Source organism: Vitis riparia, chromosome 1 (assembly GCF_004353265.1).
Source record: "Vitis riparia cultivar Riparia Gloire de Montpellier isolate 1030 chromosome 1, EGFV_Vit.rip_1.0, whole genome shotgun sequence".
Classification (NCBI taxonomy): Eukaryota; Viridiplantae; Streptophyta; class Magnoliopsida; order Vitales; family Vitaceae; genus Vitis; species Vitis riparia.
Genome location: NC_048431.1, coordinates 4,768,039 through 4,787,765, shown reverse-complemented (window position 1 = coordinate 4,787,765; position 19,727 = coordinate 4,768,039). Strand labels below are relative to the sequence as shown.

Sequence of the window (19,727 nt, the reverse complement as noted above, 5' to 3'; positions counted from 1 at the left end):
ATGAAAAGTTAATTTGATGCAGAAAAAAAAGCTTCTTTTCATCACTCTCCTCTTATATTTATTTTTATTGCGAAATTTATTCCATGATAGAGCAATCATTTGATTCTACCATAAAGCTTGATTTATCATTCCAACATTAATTCAGGAAGCTCATATAATTAAGTACAGAAAGAAGTTACATGGAGTACAGCAGTAGCCAGTAGGTGTCGATAATATAATATGGAGGTACGCATAGCAACTCCGTTATTCCCAGGAGGACCCAGGCTAATCAAGTCAAGGATATAGGGCTTGTTATGCGGCTTATGCCTTGAGAAGGTAAGCGTCGATATCTTTACTCATACTAATTACAAGGCTGAGGTAAGCATCTGGAGGTAGGAGTTTCTCATTTGACTTCTCATATTCCAAAGTCCATTTCACCAGGCTGCCGTCATCCTTTGCACTCACTTCAAGGATGGAGATGACGCTCTTGAAATCCTTCATGACCTCTCCATCCAGGGCCTTGAAAGTGATGGACTTGTTCTTATCGTCTTTCTTTTCCACCCTCTCCTTGCTAGATGAAGTATTTGCCCCTGCAGGTTAATTTAAAATGAAAATAAGGTCAGATAAGGGATGTGCCTAACGATTGATTTCTACTTTAGTTTGCATGGAGAACTTCAAAAAACTAATATGAGGAGGCACCCGTATCAGAAGGGGTCATCCCCTTTGTTTGTGATTATTCTCTTCCACAGCAATAATAATTAAAAACAAGAAGGTCCATGTGCTGAGTGTATTATTTTGTTTGATTGAGGGTGGCATGGGAATAATGGTTAGCGTTGCCTTACCGATACAGTAAGTCCAGAGCTTGACAGAGCCCACACTCTTCCAATCACCTTCAACCACTTCGATGCTCTTGATTTTGTCAGGGCAGGCCTTGGGAATGAGATGAGCTTTGCTGCTGAAGACCTCGTAGAACTCATTTCTTCTTTCTTTGGAAACCAGATAGTAACTAGCCAAGGCTGTGTTTGAAGAAAATAGTTCACCACCCTAGAAAACTTTTATAGGCGGAAGGCCTGGTGCACCGGGCCCATAGATGGATCGATACTCTATCCTCTTCGGTATCAAGATTGGATAACGAATGTTTGTGATTGATACTGAATTTTATATGGCCGAATATCATCCAATCAACAAAAAATCTGGCATAAGATTTATATGTATGGGAATTTAATTTTCAATAATAAGGATGTGGCATTTTTGTATTTGATGTTAGGAGATTAGGAAAGAAGTGGTGGGAGAGTGGTAGGAGTGTGACAACCAGAGTAAAAGATGGATGGTGTGGTTATTACTCTTTATATGCACACCAGAAAATGGCCAAGAATGGTAATGTGAGAGGCCAATGGCTTGATTTTGATTTTACTTTGCATGTGCAGGAAATTATGGAGCATTGATTTATTGCATGCGTTCAGATAAATTTCAAGAACAAGTGGAGGAATCTCTTCTTTTTTTTTCCAGTACCACATTGATAGCGATTTCTGTGACACTCATTTGATTTCACCAACATGACTGGAAGCAACTGTTAGAATCCATATCTGAGAATCTGGACTTGGGCCCACTTGACCTTAACCCACAAGATCTTTCTGCATCTTAGATTACATTGAAGATTGGTAGGTTAATTAATATTCTGTAGTCCGAAGGCACTTACAAAATCACCCGCGACACCAAGGGAACCACGGTGACTTTATATATCAAACCTTTGAACCAAATAAATGAATCACTTTAAATCACAAATTCAAAACTAATAAAATATTGTAATAATAAGTTTAATGATTCTCCTAAAAACTTAAATAAAAAATATAGAAATTACAATCAAATTGAAGTAAACAATCCTAAAAATAATTTGTTGATCAAATCATGCACACCCGATTAGAAAATAAAGAAAAACAATAGATTTTTAACACGGTTCCACGATTAATGTAATCCCTATATCCATAGAGTACACCAACACTTAATAATTCAATAATTAAAAAAAAAAAAAAAAAAAGGAGTACAATGATGAAACACTCATTATCCTTTCGATTGCAGTTACACACTTTCTAAAAAGAAATTTTAAATTATAATAAGGTTAAATATACAATTAGAACAAACTCGTTATTCTTCGTATTAAAAAAAAAAATCAAAGGATATTCTTTTAACACCATGAGCCGATAGGACAACTCAATCCCAATGAACTGATCAAGACTCTTGATCCCTGCAAGCTCAATGGGACACTCGTTCTCTAGCATTCCTTGCAAAATACAACAAATTAAACCGGTTCACGCTTCACAATCCAACATAATTCAATTTCAAGGTTGTTTATAATTGAAACACTTCTCCTCCCCTAATCCCTTCTCACTTATATCATTTGTATATAAAAAGGGGAATAATAAAGAAGGGTGACTTCAACGGTTCAATAAGAAAAAATGGTTCAATGAAAAAAATCAGGTATCATAGAGAATTAAATTCTAAGAGATATCAAATCTTTATAAAAATCAATTACCAGGTTAATTTATTTAATTCAAAAATTAAATTCACTTTCTTCAAAAAATTAAATTCACTTTCTTGGAAAAATTAAACACTTTAAATTTAAAGATAGAATTAAAAAATACAATTTGCATACTCAATTTATATTTAGAAAAAAATTATAAATAAACTATTTATTTTTGTTTATTAATTAATAATAACGTTGTGCCCAAACATTGGGACTTACATTAGGTGGGTCACCTCACTTTAATACTCTCATTGGTGGACATAACAACTTCTAATCAATAGTATACCAAGACCAATGACACATTTATTGGCTAGTGTTATTCTACATCCCTTCACGGACCAGAGGCAAAGAAGGTTAATAACTTATCCTTGTTGACTAAAACCACTAATAACTAGAGTTTTTAAATTATTATAATAAATTAAGTAATAAAATTCACTTTCATAACAATCAAACAAATCACAAAATATTTTTTTTAAAAATACTATTTGATCCACTTTAAAGAATTTACACATTTTGATACTTTAAAATCAATAAAAATATATAAGGAATTATAAAATGACTTAATGAACTATAACCTTTACCTTGAAAAAATTACTCAAATTTCTAAAAGACTTAATTCTCACCTATCATAAGCATTAATAATAATAGTAATAATAATAATAATGTTATTTTCACTTAGCATATATAATTGCATTTATTATATTTATTAAATGATTAACATGAATATTATTATTATTTTATATTTTTTGTTTTCTATTTTCTATTTCCATGCATAAACTTTATTAATCTATTTTCCTCATTGTATCACCACCTCACAAAAATTCAGTAGAAGCCATTGTCCTTAAACCCTATCACTTCATACTTCATGTCCTCATCAAATTTGCATTTTTAATCATCTTGGTCGATTTTTTATTTAATTAATCTGAGAAAGTTGATTACATAAGTATTTACAAAATTAAGGTAGGTCTTTTAAAAATTTTCAAATTATATAAATATCCCTAAATTTGAGATGGGGATATTACATTACCTTACCTCTTCATTTTTGGTACATATAGATGGAGAGAGAGACTCCTTCTTAGATTTTTAGATAAATTATTTAGATTATGTGCAAAGTGGAATTTTCACATATGTGACTTGAATGCAGGAACGTAGGCTTGTGGGCATACTCAAAGGCTCCTCATGATGGAGCCTGAGTAATTTTCATTTAATTTGTTTCCTCATGGATCATATGTTCTTCACATTACATGCATGTAATAATCCCACTACAAAAGACACCGATTAACAATCACAAAGCAACTCCCAGAACCATACAACTAATCACACGCATGCACTAATTAATATTATTGCATAAATAACTGAGGGTCGGGAACCTAGTTTGTCTTCTCGGCATTAGTCACCAAGTCCAGTACAGCTGGAATTTGCGTTTATTAAAAGGTAGAGATAGTACATAGATGCACATCCAAGTTCCAAACTTTATTTAAGAGAGAAATACTAGCAAACGGTACATATGGTCTTGGCGTTATGCATTGAGAAGGTGACTTTCGATATCTTTGGTGATATTAACTGCAAGCTCCAGGTAGCCACGGGGATCTGATCCATCCTCACTTGCCTTCTCATATTCAGCGGTCCATTTCACCAAGCAGCCCTCCCCCTTTGGTATCGCTTGTGTGGTGAACTTGTAGCTCTTGTAGTCGTTCAACAGCTCCCCATCCAAAACCTTGAACGTGATGGACCTGTTCTCTTCATCTATTGATTCCAGTCTCCTTAATACTCTTAGAATTCCCTCCTAGTTCAAACCAAAATGTGAGGTTAAACATAATTGGAATATGTTGAAGCTATTATTAGATGCCATATACATTACTAAGAACCATCGATTATAGTCACTTCTTTGCAAGAAAAAAAAAAAGTACAAAGAGGCATGCATTTATTATAAAAGAAAAAATGAGAGGTGAAGAAAACAACAATGAAATGAAACAAAAACATCAAAAAATATTTTAGCAGAATATAATGCCAGCTAGTGTTTTGGAGTTCTGAGTTTGAGTTGCATGTCATACCAATGGTGTAACTCCAATGCTTGACGGATCCCTGAGTCTCCCAGTCACCTTCATGTACCTCGATTTTGTGTATTTTATCGGAGCAGATATTAGGAAGGTGGTGTGCTTGGCTCCTGAAGATTTTAAAGAACTCATCAGCAGGTGCTTTGATCTCTGTTTCAATCTCCAACTTACCTGCAGTTAGAGCCATGTTTTTTCTGATAATAACAATAAAACTAACTACAAATGATTCAAACAGAAGGCAGTGGCGAGAGGAAATACATTAACTTGCCCTTATATATAGAAGGGGGTTGTGAATTAGGCAAGGCCTCCTCCAGTCCTCCCCAGTACCCACTTTGGTAGCGCGCTCTCTCTCTATCTTTTCTTTTTCTTTTTTTTTTCCTGTTTAACTGTCAGTGCCTAGGTGGAGCCAACTCAATAAATTGACGCGCTGCTTCCCTAGGTAAATTCCACCCAACCTTCTGGGGCTTGCGTGTCTCTTCTTCAACAGAGTGGACACAAGTTTCCATGGGTTTTTAAAAAATAAAAGTTCTTTTAAAAAATTATTATTAAAATATAATCATTTATAAAATTCTTTTTACTTATTTTTCAATGGATGTTTTATATATCTCTACATATATGAAAAAATAATTAAAAATAAAGTATTAAAATAAAATTTATTTTAAAATACAAAAAAATTAAAAATTAAAAAAAAAAATTTAAGTTTCTAAACTTTATGACATGTTTGGCAATTGTTTTTTATGTTCTCTAAAAAAAATAGAAAAATGCATTTACTAACCATAAAACAAAAAATATTTTTTTTTGTTAAAGATATAAAACATGATATTCTCGGAGAATATCTTATAATTGTTTTTAATTATTTTAACTTATCTTTTAGGGATTTAAGAAATGTTTATTCAAATATGAAAATGATTAAAATAAAATATTATAAATAAAATTTACTTTTAAAAATATATTTTAAAATATATAAAAAAAATTTAAAACATAAACAAATTTTTATTCTCCAAAATATTATAAAATAATTTTTAAAAACTATTTTACAAAATTTATTTTCAAAAACACCTCTCAAATATAACTTGTAATTTTGTATTTTATAAAAGTGCATGTTATGTCGGCGGAAGATTTGATACAAACATCGTTAATCAAGAATACAAAGATAAAATAATCGACACAAATGGATCCACGGGTGAGAGATAATTATTTTACTATACAATATAAAATATTACAGAGGACAGAACTAGAATATTATAAAAGACATAACTAATTCAATTATTGAGTTTATGAAACATCTTATGTTTCCTTACTCTTTGTATTTCTACCCTACCACAAGTCTTCTCGTTCCATCAAGTACATCTCATTCTTCCTTATATCTCTATCTACCTTATATAGTCTTTACAAACTTATTTCCATCTCATAACTTTTTTCTTTCATAACCTATAATATTTATAAAAATATTTTTAGCAACCTTCCTTATTCTATGAGGAAGTTAAATGTTATTTATATAATATTTTTTACAAAAAAAAAAATTTATGCTAATTAGAAATTTGAGACACTTCCTAACAATGCATTTAACAATTATTTTAAGAAGTCTTTTTAACCTAAAAAAACATTTAAAAAAAAAATAAGTTTTTGGTAAAATTTAGAAATCATTTTTAAATATTTGAAAAATCACTTATTTTATTTGAAAATCATTTGTAATTGTTTTTGAAGATATCTAAAAAAGTACTTTTAGGAAAAGCACTTTCGCTTAAAACATTCAAGTAAAAACATGCCTTCTAAGTGTCCTATGCTATGAAATCCTTAAATAAATACGTTTACATGATAGATGGAGCTATTTACATGATAGGAAGGGCATCCCTTTTGTTTCGTTATTACCTTCCAATGCAATCATTATTAAAAACAAGAAGGCCCATATGCTGAGTGTTGTATTTTGTTTGATTGAGGGTGGCATGGGAATAATGGTTAGCGTTGCCTCACCGATACAGTAAGTCCAGAGCTCGACACAACCCACACTCTTCCAATCATCTTCAACCACTTCGATGCTCTTGATTTTGTCGGGGCAGGCCTTGGGAAGGAGATGAGCTTCGCTGATCAAGACCTCGTGGAACTTATTGGCAGGGGACTTTATCACTACTTGGGCTTCCATCTTAGCTATCTGAGCCATTTCTTTTTTCCTTTTAGTGCTTGGAAACCAGATAGTAACTAGCCGAGGCTGCGTTTGAAGAAAATAGTTCACCACCCTAGAAACCTTTTATAGAGGGAAGGTATGGTGCACCGAGTCCACATATGGATACTCTATCCTACTCAATATCAAGGGTGGATAACGAATGTTTGTGATTGGTACTGAATTTTATGCGACCGAATATCCAATCAACAAAAAAACCGGCATAAGCTTGTGGGAATTTAATTTTCAATAATAAGGATGTGGCATTTTTGTATTTGATGTTAGGAGATTCGGAAAGAAGTGGTGGAAGTTTGACGACCAGAGCAAAAGTTGGATGATGTGGTTATTACTCTTTATATACATAGCAGAAAATGGCCAAGAATGGTAATGTGAGAGGCCAATGGCTTGATTTTGATTTTAATTTTCATGTGCAGGAGATTATGGAGCATTGATTTATTGCATGCGTTCAGATAAATTTCAAGAACAAGTGGAGGAATCTCTTCTTTTTTTCCAGTACCACAATGATAGCGATTTCTGTGACACTCATTTGATTTCACCAACATGACTGGAAGCAAGTGTTAGAATCCATATCTGAGAATCTGGACATGGGCCCTGAAGTTTTTTTAAAGACATGATAAATATTGAAGCGCCCACTTGACCTTAACTCACAAAATCATTCTGCATCTTAGATTGTTTTGAAGATTGGTAGGTTAATTAGAAGTTTGGTTTCAATGATTTTAAGAAGTGTGTTCAGCTTAAAAATGTTTTTGAAAAAGTTTAAGAAATATTTTTAAAATTTTGAAAAATAACATGTAATTTTAAAAAATCAATTATAATATTTTTTGAAAAAATATTTAATAGGTGACTTTCTTAAAAACATATTCAATAAAAACATTTTTACTAAAAACACTCAGAGCATGTTTGGACTGTTGGAATAGAAAATGGTAATGAGAAACCAATTTCATTATCATTTATTAACGTGTTTGAATTGTTTTTTTTAGAAAGAGAATAAGAATAAAAAAATTCAGTGTTATGAAAACCAAATACCCCCTCTAGGATTTTGATTCTTCTCTTGTACGTGAGATTATGATTCACTTCCATTCTCATCCTATTTTTATTTGTATTCCTGTATACCAAACACATCCTTAAAATAAAAGTAACGAAACATACTCTAATACTCTATAATAAAAATACTTATAAAATCACCCACGACACCACAATACCAAAGAGTAAGGAACACGATTATTTTGTATGTCAAACATTTGTTTCAAACACATGAACACTTTAATTAACAAATTCAAAACTAATTAAAAAATCTTAATAATAAATTTAATGACTCTTCCCACCATTTAAATAAAAACTCTAGAAATTATAATTGAATTCAATATTAAGTAAACAATATTAAAAATAAATCAATTCCAAAGTTATTAAGTAAACAATTTTAAAAATAAATCAATTTCAAAGGTGTTGCTAATAAAAACACTTTTCCTATCATGATCTCTCCTGTAGATACCACTTTTACCTTAAAATAATAATAATAATAATATAGAATGGTGAGTCAAATAAGGTAGTGTACAAAATTAAATTATAAGACATTAACAGGCATCTATAAAAATCAATTAGCAAGTATATTTAATTCAATAATTAAATCAACTTTTTTCAAAAAAAAAATTAAACACTTTTAATTTAAAGATATAATTAAATAACACACTTTGTATACTCAGTTCATATTAAAAAAAAATTATGAACAAATTACTTTGGTCCATTATTAATAATGTGGTGTTCAAAATTGGGACTTGTACTAGGTTGTTAGGCTCCCTTTGTTCCTCTTACTGGTGGACAAAACAATTTTTAATCAATGGTACACGAAAGGGTAATAACATCTTTATTAACTAGATTTGCATTGCATCACTACCCCCACCAAAGATAATAAGGATTAACAACTTACCCTTATTGATCAGGGTCAATAACAACCAAAGTTTTAAAATAATAATAATAAAATTCACTTGCATAACCATCAAACAAATCATAATATATTTTTAAAAAAAATATCACTCGATTTATTTCAAGAGATTTAAATATTTTGATACTTTAAAAAAATAAAAATGGATAGGACAAATTTCTAAGAGACTTAATTCATTCGTATCATAAATAAAAATAATAATAATAATAATAATAATAATATTATTATTATTATTATTATTATTTTCATTTAGCATAATTGTATTTATTAAATGATTACTATTAATGTTATTATTACTTTCTATTTTCTTATTTCTATTTTCTATTTGGTTGCATGAACACTATTAATCTATTTTCCTCATTGCATAATTTATAGCTGACCACCTCACAAAATTCTATAGAAGTCACTAGCCTTAAACTTTATCACTTTATACTTTTATGTCCTCGTCAAATTGAAGAGAGAGAGAGAGAGAGAGATTCTTAGATTTTTAGATAAATTATTTAGATTATGTGCAAAGTGGGATTTTGCACTTTTAAGATTAAGAGTTTAATTTGTTACAGGCTGATTTTTCACTTATGTGTGGACGTACTCAAAGGCTCCTCGTGATTGAGCCGTTGGTGATTTTCACTTCATTTATTTCCTCATGCATCATACGGTCTTCACATTACATGCAATAACCCCATTAAAAGAGACACCAACTAAAAATCACAAAGCGACTGCTAGACAGGCATACAACCGATTACACGCATGCACTAACATTATTGCACAAATAATTAAGGAAAGTTTATCTTCTCGGCATTAATCACCCAGTCCACAGCTGGAATTTGCGTTTATTGAAGGATAGAGATCGTAGGTACATGCACTTCCAAGTTCCAGACTTTATTTACATGATAAATACTAGCAAACGGCATATATGGTCTCGGTGTTATGCATTGAGAAGGTGACTTTCGATATCTTTGATGACATTAACTGTAAGCTCCAGATAGTCATGAGGATCCGGCGCATCCTCACTTGCCTTCTCATATTCAGCGGTCCATTTCACCAAGCAGCCCTCCCCCTTTGGTATCGCTTGCGTGGTAAACTTGTAGCTCTTGTAGTCTTTCAGCACCTCCCCATCCAAAACCGAACGTGATGGACCTGTTTTCTTCATCCATTGATTCCATAGTCTCCTTAATACTCACAGAATTCCCTCCTAGTCGAAATCAAAATGTGAGGTCAAACATAATTAGAATATGTTGAAGCTAATATTAGACGCCATATACATTACTAAGAACCATCGATTATAGTCACTTCTTTGTAAGAAAAAAAAAATGTAAAAAGAGGCATGCATTTATTCTAAAAGAGCAACAATGAAATGAAACAAAAACATCAAAAACTATTTTAACACAGAATATAACGCTGGTGTTTTAGGGCTCTTAGTTTGAGCTGCCCTACCAATGGTGTAACTCCAATGCTTGACGGAGCCCTGAGTCTCCCAGTCACCTTCATGGACCTCGACTTTGTGTTTTATCAGAGCAGATATTAGGAAGGTGGTGTGCTTGGCTCCTGACGATTTTAAAGAACTCATCAGCAGGCGCTTTGATCTCTGTTTCAGTCTCCAACTTACCAGTTAGAGTCATGTTTTTTTTATAATAACACTAGCTGGAGATAAACTACAAATATGCAAACAGAAGGCAGTGGCGAGAGGAAATAGATAACCTTGCCCTTAAATGAAGAAGGGTTGTCAATTAGGCAAAGCCTCCTCCACTTCTCCCCAATAACCACTTTGGTAGCCTTTTTTTTTTGCCTGTTTAACTGACAGTGCCTAGGTGGAGCCCTGGAGCCAAGTCAATGAACAGAAAAAAAAAATGCAATAATTCCCGCTTGCTTGCCTAGGTAATTACCACATTGGCTGTAATCTTGGGCATTGTGCTTTAGAGGGAGGATTCAATCGGTCTTAGGTTGGCTGAATGAAACATTTTGGTGTGAAAAACTAGCCAAGATTCTGCAAAAAAATTCCAAGAAACCCTGGGAATTACTGTTATAGATTTGAGAATTTTGGATTGTAAGTCAACCTTTTATTCACATCCCGTGCGTTCGATCCATAGGTCCCATTGTCTGCGCTTTACTATGAGGCGGTGCCACCCAACTGTTATGGGCCTGCGTGTCTCATCTTCATCAAAGTGGACACAGGTTTCCAGGGGCGAATCCAACGTAGGTTTCCAGAGGCGGATGCAGGTTTGATGTTTCCACGTACTGCCTTATATTTTTTTTATACCAAGAATGGATAGTCTTATACATATTTAGAGAAAAAGTTCTTAAATCTTAGAAACTAATGGCATATTTATTAATTGTTTTTAAAAATATTTTTTTATGTTTAAAAACAAAACGATTGAAAAACATGTTTGATAGGTTAAAAAAAAACACATTTTTAATTGAAAACTAAAGATAGAATCCTTTTTAAAAATATATTTTAATCATTTTCAATTGTTTTATGAGGGGTATTTTAAAAAAATAATGAGATAAATATAAAGAATAATTGAAAATAAAGCATTACATATCAAAATTTATTTTTAAATCAAAAGGAGAAGAAAAAAAAAAACCAAGACTACATATTGAAAGTTTCAAAGGAGATATTGACAGAAATAACCCACAAAAAACTACAATATTGAATTTATTAGTTTTAAAGTTTTAAAAAAATATTGTAATATGATATTATCATGTATGAAAAATATTGTAAACTTTCAAAAGATGATATTATCATAAAAGGGAGTAGATGTATAATAAATGTTAAAATGTTTTGTGAAATACATTTTGTAACGATTCACTTATATTATCGTGCAATCGTGTATAGATATTATTTGTTTTGAGTCTAATAGACATTCACAATTTTGAAACACATCAACAAAATTAAAAGAAGTTTATATCATAAGAATTTTTTATATCCCATGTGATACTTATATAGTCTTAAAAACTTTTTCTTACATCCAATGTGAGACATCACAATCACTGCTATGCAAATAAACATTATTGTTTTATTCATAAGATTATGAGATCTTGTGAGTAAAAATCAACTCTAATACCATTTGCAATGATCATTTTCCAACATGTGGATATTATCCACTTTTGAGTTCAAACTCTCACAACGTTAAAACATGTCTATAAAATTAAAAAGAATTTATACTTATACAATTTCAATAACTTTTTCTTCTGTCCAATATAAAACACCACACATTTTTTATTTCTCTTTACACCCATTAATATTTTTTTTATTCTTCAAGAGATGTGGGAGAAAAAGTCGGATTTAGTGATAATCTATTAAAAATTGATACAATGAATTAGTTTTGAGTACAAGGATTGAAGTTGTCATACTAGAAAAATAAGGGTTTTTTTTTATATACCTATTGTATCGCCGGTGCATGGATCGAACTTCTCATTATCCATCAAATAAAGCGGGTCGGCCCGTCAAAGTAGCTAGCCACATTGGGCCGGGAGTCATACTTCATTTATCTTGGGCTGGAGTTAATAAAAGAAAAAACCTGAGCTCTACAGCACTTCAAGAACGGGCCCTCTACGAGAAGAAATCAACCCAATATGACACACACCTCAGGTACCAACTATAAATTTTTACCGCAGATGAAAAAATTGAGCCATAATCATGTAATTTTAATATATTATGTGAATCATATTCCATTTAGCAAGGGTCCCTCCATAAAGAGAGGCGGGGACGCTAAACCCAAAACATTTAAAATACCATAAATTCATAGACACAAAAGCTCAAATAATATAAATCCCCAGGCACAAAAGCTCATCAGCTTTTATTCGAAGATATAAACTAGTATTATAAGTGAAATTAAGTAAGAGTGTGTTTGACAGTATTTTTATTCGAAGTATTTTTAGTAAAAGGTTTTTTTTTTTTTTTGAAGTGTTTTTAGAAAAATTATCTATCAAGTATTCATCCAAAAAACACTATAAGCAATTTTTCAACACTATAAATAAATTTTCAAATTTTATAAAGTACTTATTTTTATTTTTTGAAAAATATTTTTAAAATTAAAAACTTTAATTGAAATTACTATCAAACGCACTCTAAGCCTTATTTCTTTTTTATATCTTGAGAAGGTATGCATCCACCTCCTTAGAAACATCGAGTAGAAAGGCAAGATGAGACTCCGGGGAGGGGACGGTTTCATTTGCTTTCTCATATTCCAGACTCCATTTCACCAAATTCGTATTTGCCTCTGAAGTAGCCTCGATGGTGGCCTTGAAACTCTTGTAATAATTTGTCACCTCACCACCTATGAGGTCGAACGTCATGGACCCTTTTTCCTCGTCTATGGCAACGATCTTATCCTTGGCAATTACGGCACCACCTGTGTTGGATTTTAACCAAAAGAAAACATCAGAATAATCTTGCTCCTTTAAACTACATATATAAAGAGGGAGTCATGGACTCCTTTGGTAATGAGGTCAGGTAGTATGTATACATGCATGTGGCAGAATTTCTTACCCATGACATAGGTCCAGAGCCTGACAGAGCCCACACTCTTTCCATCTCCCTCGAGTACTTCAATGCTCTTTAGCTTGTCAGGGCTGATCTTAGGCATGAGGCTGGTCTTGTTCTTGTAAATGTCGAATATCCTGTCTGGAGAAGATTTTATCTCCGTTTGGAGTTCCAGCCTACAAATTTGAGCCATATTTTCAATGAAAACAGGGAGAAAATGAAAGAAAGAGAGAGGTGGATGTCAGAAGGGAGAATGTGGAGTTTATATAGGATAAAGAAGAACATCAGGTACATGCTCAGGCTGGGTATTAATTCCTTTAATGCTAAAATAGTGCAAAACAACAAGAGAGATCTAAAGGGAGAGAAGAAAAAAAGAAGATAAAGTAGTCGGGGTGGGGGTTGCCTCTTTATGGACTTTCTAGATGAGGAACTTTAGACAAAAAGAATCCATTAAATTGCAGGCGGATAATTAGGACCACATGCCTTTCAGCAAGTAGCATCAATGTGCTCTCCTTTCATGACAGAGATCAGTCTTATTGACGGAGATGCTCTTGGGCCATTGGGGCGCAGTGAGGGGTGGCAGGGGCTGCCCATATTAGTTCTCTATTATAAACAAGTATCAGCATGCCAAAGCTTTGTATGAACAATACCAAGGTGGACCCTTTTTACTTCAAAAACCAGAAGTCAAAAGAGACAATAAATAACGGATGATAGCGTGGAAACAAAGCCATACTCAATTATGAATCTTGCAGAACTCATCAACTTATCAATGGAAAGGAAGATTCGGTGCATTTTACAATATGTCATTTTCAGAAAATAATTATACTATGCTTGAACTTATAATGAAAATTGCACTTTTTGGTTACCAACAAAATTTCCTTATCGTAAAGCTTAATTTACAAGAGTAGAATGAATGGGGTGGTTACAGGTCCAGTATCTTGGTTAATGAAGATGGCTCAAACACATTAACAACTGCTCAGACACCGAGCTATTCGTCATTAACAACAACATTGGAGCTTTTTTCAGAATACAAAGGTCCACTAAATACTAAAGCTCTTCCAGCTTTCCAGTTTTACAATTATTTAAATGTCTATATGTATATCATATCTACATGTAAAGGCAAAAATCCTTGACGCCTTCAGTGGCTGTTCATAATTAGGACTGTTTCTGATCCAGAAGGGAACTATATGATTACAAGATGTCACTAAATCAACTTTGTAAGAAGGGGAGAAAAAAAGTATACGTCTCATATATCAGAAGCATCCTTTCTAAACTTGGCAACAACAGGAGAAGTAGAAAAACCACTTTGTTTATCTGGAACCAGCAGATGATCATCTTTCTCATCATGCTCTTCTTCTCTAGATTTGTTGGGAGATGATGATCCAAGTATCTGCACTGTTAAGCTTCCACCTACAGAGAGACAAAGGCCCCAAACATTTATATACATTTTTAGCACAAACACTCATGATAAATGATATCATCAATCATTAAATAAGATGCATGCAGATGAACCCAACTCAGAGAATCAAAGGTTAGATTATTTTTCTTGGTTAGAGTTTTAAAGGTAGGAGCTTTACATTCAGAACCTTAGGCTACCAAATTGTCTAATTGGCAAAATCTAATAAGGGGAGGGGTTTACTGCTTTTTCCCATCTTTTTGTTTTTACCTTTTGGCACCCTTGCATACAATTCATGTACTTTATGCGCCCTTTTGACAGGCCCTATTTTATTTTATTTTCCTTTTTATTTGATATGTAGGAAAACTCTATCAAAGCCTTTGCTAATTTTTTGCTGCGTGTAAACATAGAATTTTTAATATTTATTTCTACCAATTCTCACCATGCTTTTCTTTTCTTAACTTCAACATACTAAAATAGAAAATCCTAACAAAATTAAGCAAAACTGACTCTTCATATAACCTGTACATATTTTCTTGAACATGAAAGGATGAACAGCAGTATGTCATATAGTATGTTTTTGTTATCATTTTCTTCCTCTAGAATGGTTTTTTGCTTAATTACTTACTACTATTGCTTTTGCTGGTGTTTTTGCTGTCACTTGGGGTTGGAGTGAAAGCAAGTATGAGCCACACTGTGCTCAAGCTTAAGGCCACATTTCACACCTTGCATGGCTGCATCTGGGCAACAGGAAAAGCTTAGTTCTCTAAGAATACCAGGAGTCTTGATCTGGAAAAGCTAATGTCTGATCATCATTCAAAAGGTAGCTTCCCTTATAATGATCAAATACCACAAAGCTACTGATAAGCAGTTGAAAGGCACAGAAATTTAGTGTGAGGGTCAACCTTCAGTAAACCTCATGGAAAATGAAGATAGTCAGATAGCAGATAATAAGTCTTAGAACTTGACCTATGGCAGCAATTAGGTATCAGCCATATCTCTAACATTCCTGGGGAAGCCCATCATAATAAGCCTGATAAGCAAAAAGATTCTCTCCTTTTGTTTGGTAAGAAAAAGGTCATTTCCTATCATAGACCATCATGATTAGGTTTCTGTAAGCTAGTTAAAGGTAAAAGATTGGATTCCCATCTAAACATTTTCCTTCCCTCTAAAACCCACAGCACTCTTTTGGTTTTTTCATGTGCATGAGTGCCTGGTGATGTGTTTGCTAAAGGATCTTAGTTGATCAATGAAGCACATAGAAGGTAAACATAAAGTAAAATTGGAAAGAGAATAATTCATTGTGAGCCCAGAGTTCATGAGAAATTCAACATGAAGGTCCACTTCTCCCCCCCATTTCTTGTGTTGAGTTGGTCTGCAGAAATTTTATGATAAGAAGTAAACTAAAAATAGAGGGACCCCATAACCACCATTCTATTACTTCCAAAATAGACATTAAGACTTCTGTGGTCCAGTTTGGCAATTCTGCATTGAAAAGTGTGGTAATGAATGATAACCAGAAGACAAAAAGTTAATTTACTTAGCACAAGAGCAGCCCCAATCCAGCCAAGGGAACCCCATCTTTCACCAAGGAGAAACCATGCAAAACCAGCACCCCAGACAGGCTCCAATCCATAAATTATTGCAGTTTCTGTGGCTGATACATCACGCATTGCATCCATCTGTATGAACATAAATAAATTTAAATTGTAAGTAATTCCCAGAAGATTTTCTTTCGAGAATATGAGATTTATAAAGCAAAAGGGATTTCCTAAGAAAGTCTAGTGTGTGGGTTTGGAAACCCTGACCCTAAACCCTACCCTCCCCATATAATATAGACTCTGTTCGTTGCTAACTTTCTTATTAGAGAAGTTATATATAGAAATGGCTATGAAGTCAGACATTTTCATCAACAGGTTGCAGTACAGAAGAAGATAAAATTAGAAATGCATACATTAAAAAAAATAAATAAGGAAGAAAAAAATGTGATCATAGCACAAGTGGGGGATGAATCCAAAGAAAGTCAGCTGAAGCTCCTCAGTCATATAATACAAAGACTAAAAACCAGCCAGCAAACAAAGGAAAAGGAGCCAAGGACCAGTAGATAGAGATACGAGGACTGATAGTTCAAGTCAATGAGGCTACAGGGAGAAGAAAAATGCCAAAAGAAAATGAGTAACGCTATGTGAAAAGACAGACGGCCGTTTATTAACCATAAAATTATGTTGCACATGGTGTGATGGTGTAATAAAAGGAACTACATTGATACAGGGGGGCGCAAGCAGAAGAGGGGGAGAAGGAAAGAGTTGGAATCCTAATAAATATTGTTTGTCATCTGACAATGTAAGAATCTTACCTCTATCCATAAGCATAACCCAGTAGAGATTATGCCTGTGTAAAATGCCGGTATCCATGGAAATGCAACCATCCAATCCCACAACATTGTCCATGTCCATGATGACAGGTCACATCCTTGGATGGCACCAAACGAGCCTCCGACAAAATACCAGATGGTTGAAAATAGAGCAACGACGCATACCTAAATAGAAACTTAGAATTATTCAAACCACACATTAAGGTAACGAACCCACAATTTTCAATATGATCGAATAAAAGTAAACCAAGACAGGTAAAAAGCTCACTCAAGATCAAAAAACTACCTCATAACCAAGGAGAGGTAAGAAGTTTTCTCTACTTGTACTTCTTGAAATATGTTCAGTTCTTAGCATATGAACACCAAAAAAAACTGCACTTAAAAAGTTTAACAGATCTCCAACCTGAAATAGATTAGTGGAAAATGATAAATATATTAAAAAAAAACGGTTACCTTTAACACCAACATAGTGGCATTCGAATTCTAGTTCTTATACTTTCTTTCAAAAGGCTTTGTACCACAAACACTGCAGGAATGGAGAAACAACTAATAAGTATCTACATGATACATACACTTGGAGGAGATCCACTGGACTCCAGCATAGCAACCCCCAAGATGGACATCAGAGCTCCAAACCAGGTATGAGCAGGAACTGTTGCTCCTAACATACCATCAAGCAAGGGAACCACAATTACCTGATAAATTCACCCAGATAAGTCAAGATTGTTCCTTGTAAGACTCACACATATAGATCTATTGGAATTTAAATCAAGGGGCTTACAGTGAACATAGAGAGAAATGAAGCTCGCCCAGCATCCGATGTGAGCAGACCAAGTGACTGCATAAGGTATCCTAAACTGACCCAGAAACCCAACTCTATCCCCGCATTACGGGTCTGAACATCACCTCGTGCTCGTACTACAAAGGGGATAAATGGTATGGCAGACACAACAAAGCGCACAGCAGCAAAGGTTGCTGGGTCCATGATTGCTTCAACCTCTTTCACAACTGGAATATTACTAGCTACAACATGAAATGAAAAGCTTTAAAATCATAACCCATGTGATGAACCAGTCATTTGGGTATATCATTTTGATAACACTGAACCAACCAAATTCACCAAAAACCCTTTAATTTGCAGCCATTATAGCAAAAATTAAGCAAACCCATTCAAGAGAACTGTGTACTGAGGAATTAAATTAGTTATTTCTATCTTAATTTTTCGCAAATAGAACCAAATACAAGAAAACAATTTTCTAACGAAATATTGAAAAATTGAAAGAAAACAGGAAAAAGAGTGAGAAGCATACCATAGACAACAGTGAGAACATTGAGCAAAATGATGCCCCTGACCTTTCTAGACGCGAATAAGATCCTCCGCCACAGAGACCGCCTTCCGAACAAGGACTTCAGGCTTAAGGTTGGTGGCTTGGTAGCACCATTATGCCCAAATGTAGTGGGTTTTTTGTTATCAGGAAACACCGGTAATTGAACTGATTTTATCGGTCTCCTTTTGGGAGTGATAGGGGTGCAAGAAAAAGAAGAGGATGAAGATGAGGATGAGGATGAGGATGATGATTGAGAATCCTTCAGGGAGGAAGTGGTGAGACCAGCTCTTCTTCTTCTGTGAATAAAGCAGTGTAGAGAATTGAAGGTCGAGGGATTGCATATGGCAGAGTGGGCGGTGTTTGGCTTCCGTGACAATCTCCATGGTGATGTGGAAGCCATGGAAGAACACCCCCCTCTTCCTCTCTCTTAATGGGATCCTTCAGAAAATCATCTATAGATTTCCAGTGGAGGACACACTAACGGGAGCTCAACACGTGGGCAAAATTTTAGTGCCCGAGTGTGTATAAGTTTTAAGAAAGGGTTGTGATTTTTAGAATCATGGATATTTTATATTTTGAATGGCCTGAATCGCCTGATCTCTCTTTAGTCTTTACGACCATCTATATGATATTTTTTAAAAAAAACAAAAGCATCCTTTATGAAAAAATTAGACTGTCCTCCTAAAAAATACACCTTAATCTTCCCGATCCACCGCACTAACATTGTACATTTATATGATGTCAACCTCTTTAGTGTCAAGCTTTTTATGTTAAGGTGGTGTTTATTTTTTTGATTTTTTATTTAAAATAATTTATTTTTAGAATTTAGGTTATTTATTTTCCTAATTTTTTATGATTTATTATAAATTTTTTATTAAATAAAAAAACAAAAATATATAACTTTTTCTAAATAAAAATAATAATAAATTAGTTTTTTTTTACTTTTTAATACTTAATAGAAATAAAATACTATAAAATCAAACGACCTAATATTTAACATTATTAAGTATTAAAATTCTATTTAAAATTAAGTAAAAAAATAAACACCATCTAAACTCTTCCCAATGTACAACACATTAAGCTCAAATATTTGCATGACATACGACCTTTCAAGTTTGAATCCCATAAAATGAGTTTTTTTTATTCATTTTTCTTATTATCCTACATGATTTCTTATTTTTAAATCACCTCTAACTTATTTTTAAATATCTTTCAATTATTTTTATATCAATTAATCATTTGTATTAAGATTATACATTTATACGATATTCGACTTTCCATATCTTAATTTCTTTTTAGTGCCTAACTTTCTAGATTTAAACTATTCTCTATGTTTTACACATTTAGCTCAAATACTGCATGATATACGACCTTTTAAGTTTGAATACAATAAAATAAGTCCTTTTTTTTCGTCTTCTTCTTTTACATGATTTCTTATTTTTAAATCATTTTTAAATTATTT

General features: G+C 33.1%; 3 protein-coding genes and 1 pseudogene across 3 annotated transcripts; all 4 read right to left on the bottom strand.

The window, feature by feature from the left end:
• Positions 1-136: 136 nt before the first annotated feature.
• LOC117914804 (MLP-like protein 34) lies at positions 137-6,721 on the bottom strand. The gene is made up of 5 exons (XM_034830283.1): positions 6,535-6,721; positions 4,558-4,670; positions 4,043-4,289; positions 822-995; positions 137-569 (listed from the first exon to the last, which is right to left on the bottom strand). The coding sequence occupies exons 1-5, from the start codon at positions 6,719-6,721 to the stop codon at positions 301-303; spliced, it is 990 nt and encodes a 329-aa protein (XP_034686174.1). The 3' UTR covers positions 137-300.
• Positions 6,722-9,609: 2,888 nt separating this feature from the next.
• On the bottom strand, positions 9,610-10,303 carry LOC117911460 (annotated as a pseudogene).
• A 2,412-nt stretch (positions 10,304-12,715) lies between these two features.
• LOC117922282 (MLP-like protein 28) lies at positions 12,716-13,679 on the bottom strand. Its single transcript, XM_034840360.1, has 2 exons — positions 13,174-13,679; positions 12,716-13,036 (listed from the first exon to the last, which is right to left on the bottom strand). The coding sequence occupies exons 1-2, from the start codon at positions 13,358-13,360 to the stop codon at positions 12,771-12,773; spliced, it is 453 nt and encodes a 150-aa protein (XP_034696251.1). The 5' UTR covers positions 13,361-13,679; the 3' UTR covers positions 12,716-12,770.
• A 453-nt stretch (positions 13,680-14,132) lies between these two features.
• Positions 14,133-18,762, bottom strand: LOC117922272. Its single transcript, XM_034840347.1, has 7 exons — positions 18,248-18,762; positions 17,719-17,960; positions 17,510-17,632; positions 17,224-17,340; positions 16,920-17,102; positions 16,104-16,245; positions 14,133-14,577 (listed from the first exon to the last, which is right to left on the bottom strand). Exons 1-7 carry the CDS (start codon positions 18,663-18,665, stop codon positions 14,414-14,416), a joined length of 1,389 nt encoding a protein of 462 aa, XP_034696238.1. The 5' UTR covers positions 18,666-18,762; the 3' UTR covers positions 14,133-14,413.
• Between the last annotated feature and the right edge of the window lie 965 nt (positions 18,763-19,727).

What these genes read in the sequence shown, in the direction of transcription:
- LOC117914804 (XM_034830283.1), bottom strand. Translation starts at nt 6,721, where the DNA reads ATGGCTCAGATAGCTAAGATGGAAGCCCAAGTAGTGATAAAGTCCCCT. An exon ending in GCTCTGGACTTACTGTATCG is followed by an intron (nt 4,671 to 6,534) that starts GTGAGGCAACGC and finishes TAAAATCTTCAG; the next exon opens with GAGCCAAGCACACCACCTTC. An exon ending in GCTCTGGACTTACTGTATCG is followed by an intron (nt 570 to 821) that starts GTAAGGCAACGC and finishes ATTAACCTGCAG; the next exon opens with GGGCAAATACTTCATCTAGC.
- LOC117922282 (XM_034840360.1), bottom strand. Translation starts at nt 13,360, where the DNA reads ATGGCTCAAATTTGTAGGCTGGAACTCCAAACGGAGATAAAATCTTCT. An exon ending in GCTCTGGACCTATGTCATGG is followed by an intron (nt 13,037 to 13,173) that starts GTAAGAAATTCT and finishes AATCCAACACAG; the next exon opens with GTGGTGCCGTAATTGCCAAG.
- LOC117922272 (XM_034840347.1), bottom strand. Translation starts at nt 18,665, where the DNA reads ATGGCTTCCACATCACCATGGAGATTGTCACGGAAGCCAAACACCGCC. An exon ending in CATTTCTCTCTATGTTCACT is followed by an intron (nt 17,633 to 17,718) that starts GTAAGCCCCTTG and finishes TGAATTTATCAG; the next exon opens with GTAATTGTGGTTCCCTTGCT. An exon ending in TGGGGCTGCTCTTGTGCTAA is followed by an intron (nt 14,578 to 16,103) that starts GTAAATTAACTT and finishes GTCTCTCTGTAG; the next exon opens with GTGGAAGCTTAACAGTGCAG.